The sequence below is a fragment of the Propithecus coquereli genome, unplaced genomic scaffold, assembly GCF_000956105.1.
Source record: "Propithecus coquereli isolate 6110/MARCELLA unplaced genomic scaffold, Pcoq_1.0 Scaffold119, whole genome shotgun sequence".
In the NCBI taxonomy this organism is placed as follows: domain Eukaryota; kingdom Metazoa; phylum Chordata; class Mammalia; order Primates; family Indriidae; genus Propithecus; species Propithecus coquereli.
Window position 1 is genome coordinate 2,877,701 of NW_012135969.1, and position 3,872 is coordinate 2,881,572.

At 57.6% G+C, this 3,872-nt stretch overlaps 1 protein-coding gene across 1 annotated transcript in view; it reads left to right on the plus strand.

Annotated features, from left to right (window-relative positions):
* The first annotated feature begins 1,982 nt into the window (after window positions 1-1,982).
* The window catches only part of LOC105823209 (keratin, type I cuticular Ha5), a 4,434-nt gene continuing 2,544 nt past the window's right edge, over window positions 1,983-3,872 (plus strand). The window contains exons 1-3 of the mRNA XM_012660361.1: window positions 1,983-2,490; window positions 3,316-3,398; window positions 3,593-3,749. Coding sequence (XP_012515815.1) covers window positions 2,020-2,490; window positions 3,316-3,398; window positions 3,593-3,749 — 711 coding nt within the window. The 5' untranslated portion in view covers window positions 1,983-2,019. The remainder of the gene's footprint in view (window positions 2,491-3,315; window positions 3,399-3,592; window positions 3,750-3,872) is intronic.

Below are 3,872 nucleotides of genomic sequence, written 5' to 3' on the forward strand. Positions count from 1 at the left end.
TTGCTGACCCAAGAGGTGTCTCCAGGGGGTGACTCAGCAGGGCTGGGCAGAGCCCTGTACCCACATGGGTGGGAAATACAGGGAGGCTCAGCCAGGCTCTCAGCTCAGTTGCGTCCTTTGCACCGGGGCATGGATTTCCAGGGAGGAGAGGCTGAGGCAGCCAATGGGATTGTGTGGGCGGGTGCCAGTCACACCAGGCCCCTGGGTGTGGGAAGGGCACAGTGACTCACGGGAGCTCTGTATCTGAGGGCCCCAAACATATGCACCTGGCCCTTGGGATGGTGGCCTGTGTGCTCAGAGCCTGTCCACACTCCCTAGTGACAGCTGCTTAGCGTCCCCTGTCTCAGTTGAACAAGATCCCACTTGCCTGGGGACTGGCAGTCACAGCAGCTGCTGTTATTGAGCACTGGCCACGAGCAGGTGCTGTCCTCGATGCTTCAGTCTCCTTTAATCCTCGCAGCAACCTAAGCGAGTAGGTACTATGACTTCCTTTTCATTTTACAGAAGAGGAAACAGACAGCCAGGGAGGTTAAGGTACACAGTTGGCTTCAGGTGGGGCTGGAATTTGGACCCACAAATTCACATGTAACCACGATGCTGTGCTGCTTCTCCTGGGACACCAGAGGGTGTTGGCCATGCCCTTGTGGAGCCCACCCTGATTCTCTCTCCATTCCCCGCAGACGCCAGTCCTACCCAGCAGCACAGGATGGAATTGTGGGGCAGGGGTGGGGGTGGGCAGGGATTAGCAGAGAGGGCTAGGAGAGGGTGGCACCTTGGCTCTGCCAGTCACCAGCCGGGGGCCCTCCAGCGAGCTCCTATCATCTCTGAGTCTTGATTTCTCCAGCTTCAAGGTGGGGGTAATTAGCTCAGGCTCGCAGAGCAGTCCTGTGGAGTCAGTGAGCCCACACGTGGGGACTGCCCAGTGCTGCGACTGGATCGCTGCTGGCGCTCGGCTCACGGTTGTTCTCTTTATGGGAAGATAATTGGTGTCACTAAACGAGTGAGCAGGACCCCACACCACAGGGCAGGACAGAGGGCAAGTAGCACAGGTTCCACTTGATGCGGCCCGAACCCCAGTCCCACCCTCCCTCTCGCCCAGCCCCTCTTCCCGGCTTCCCTTGCTCGGCAGGTGGGATTTGTGAGATGCCGTGTTGGGCTCTCCAGGCATCAGCTCGGCCAACTCCCGCGGCAGAGATGAAACCATGGGGGTCAGGCTCCTTGTGCCTCCAGAGAAGGCCTGTGGATCAAGGCCCCCCACGCCCCACTCAGGCAACCAGAAGGAAGGGCTTCTCCACGGGCAGGGCTGGGGCAGACCTGCCCTCCTGCACGTGGCTCTAGGTGTCATCACGGGCAGGTGCCCAATTAACTGACCTCTAGTCACTGTGGCCAGAGCTGAGGCTACGCAACCAGAACAGATTTCCTGGCAAGGGAGGGAGCAGGGATGTGTTCATCGAGGCTCTATCTAGGGTGACCAGCTGTCCCATCTTGCCCAGGACTGAGGGCTCCCTGGTATATGAGACTTTCAGAACTAAAACCAGAAGAGACCCCTGCCTTCCTCCGAGCACCAGGCTCACTCTTCTGTCTCCTGGGAGCCAACCCAGAGGCCTCCTCTGCTCCTTTGGGCCCATAAAAGGAGAGAAAGCTGGGGAAAGTCAAGACTGGACTCCCACACCTGTTAACAAGGGGGCTGAGGTCTGGGCTCAGATGACAGGCCCCTTTGAAGAACCGAGGGAGACTTGGTCTTCCCAGGGACGTGGGTGCTGGAGGTCTCGACAGAGCTACCAGTCCAATGGGGCTGCTGTTTTACGAGGCCGGGAAATGTTCACGGGAAGCTAAATAACAGGTTAATGAAGGGTTTTGATAGAAAGTGGTATTAACTTTAATGAGGAGAAAACACTTTGTAAAGGCCAACCGACGCCCACTGGGGCAGAGATATAAACCGGAGCGTGGAGCTGCTTCTCCGCTTCCGGGAGTGTCTGGCCGTGGAGATCGATTCTTTGCATCCGGGCTGCTGAGGTCATGGCTTCCAAATGCCTCAAGGCCGGCTTCTCCTCTGGGTCTCTCAAGAGCCCAGGAGGGGCCGGTGGGGCCTCCTCTTGCGTGTCCATGATGTACTCCAGCAGCTCTTGCCAGCTCCCGAGTCTCTCCCGTGGGTCCCGAAGTTTCTCTGCCTGCTCGGCCGGGCTGGGCAGAAGCAGCTACAGGGTCGCCAGCTGCCTCCCTGCGCTCTGCCTCCCCGCCGGAGGCTTCGCCGCCAGCTACGGCGTGGGTGGGGGCTGGTTTGGGGAGAGCATCGTCACCGGCCACGAGAAGGAGACCATGCAGTCCCTGAACGACCGCCTGGCCAGCTACCTGGAGAAGGTGCGTCAGCTGGAGCAGGAGAACGCCAGCCTGGAGAGCCGCATCCGTGAGTGGTGTGACAAGCAGGTCCCCTACATGTGCCCTGACTACCAGTCCTACTTCCGGACCATTGAGGAGCTCCAGAAGAAGGTAAGAGGGTCAGAATGGCTTTGGCTGCCCAGGAGCTTCGGGTCACCAGCATTGGTAGTTCTGCTCCCATGGGGCACTTTGGAGGTCACAAAGCATGTTCACATCTGTGGCTCATTTGTTCCTCCCGATAACCTTATGAAGGAGGGATCATCAGCCCATTATACGGACGAGAACACTGAGGCTCAGGCTGGTTAAGTGACCCAGATGGCAGTTAGTGGAGTCAGAGCTTAAACATAGGCTCTGTGAACTAACTTGTTGTGTGACCTTTGGCACCATTGCCCACCTCTCTGAGCTTTCATTTCCCCATTTTTTTTTTTTAAGGCGAGGGGATTTGGATTTTATGTATTTGGTGTAGATCAGGTTTCCCATAAGTAACTTAGGAAAAAAACACCTGTCAGAGAAGTTTCCTCCTTGCCCAACTCACATCCCCTGAAAGTCACAGCTGGTTCTTGAGAGGGACTTTTTATGACCAGAGAATCACAGAGGACACTGCTGGCAATGACATGCCCAGAGCCCATAGTAGGCTTGTGAAACGGGAGACAGGAAGGCAGGAAGAAGCCTCGTTCTTGCCACGCGGGGCTGTTCCTACAGCACGTCCGTGCCTTTTTGTCTGACCCTGGGTCTCAGGTCACAGACACACTGCACTGGAAGGGACTCTAGAGGTTTCATAGTTGATCCCTATGGTATGTCCACAAGCCCTCCTGGAGCCCTGGGTGTCCAGGATGGGGTGACTCCCTCCCTCCAGGGGCAGCACTTACCAGATTTGGGGAGCTCCAACCAGCAGATGTCCTTTCTTGCACTGAAATTACTTCTTTATGTCCCCAGACCCTGTGCAGCAAGGCAGAGAACGCCAGGCTGGTGGTGCAGATTGACAATGCCAAGCTGGCCGCAGACGACTTCAGGACCAAGTGAGTGGCCTCGCTTGCCCTACGGTTGGGGGCTGGTAGAACTGGACACTGGGTTTTGGCTGTACTCTGTGACTCGTGCACTCTGTGACTGAGGCGCGAAAGCAGGACTCACAGCACCTGGCCGCTCTGGGCACAGAGCTGACCTAGATACAAAAAAGAAATGCAGACGCAGGTGCCCCATTCTGTGTCTGCAGGTATGAGATGGAGGTGTCCCTGCGGCAGCTGGTGGAGTCGGACATCAACGGCCTGCGCAGGATCCTGGACGACCTGACCCTGTGCAAGTCTGACCTGGAGGCCCAGGTGGAGTCCCTGAAGGAGGAGCTGCTCTGCCTCAAGAAGAACCATGAGGAGGTGAGCCTGGGGGAGCAGGTGTTCATGGGGGAGCAGGTGTTCATGGGGGAGCGGGTGAGCATGGGGAGCAGGTGAGCCTGGGGGAGCAGGTGTGCCTGGGGGAGCAGGTGAGCATGGGGGAGC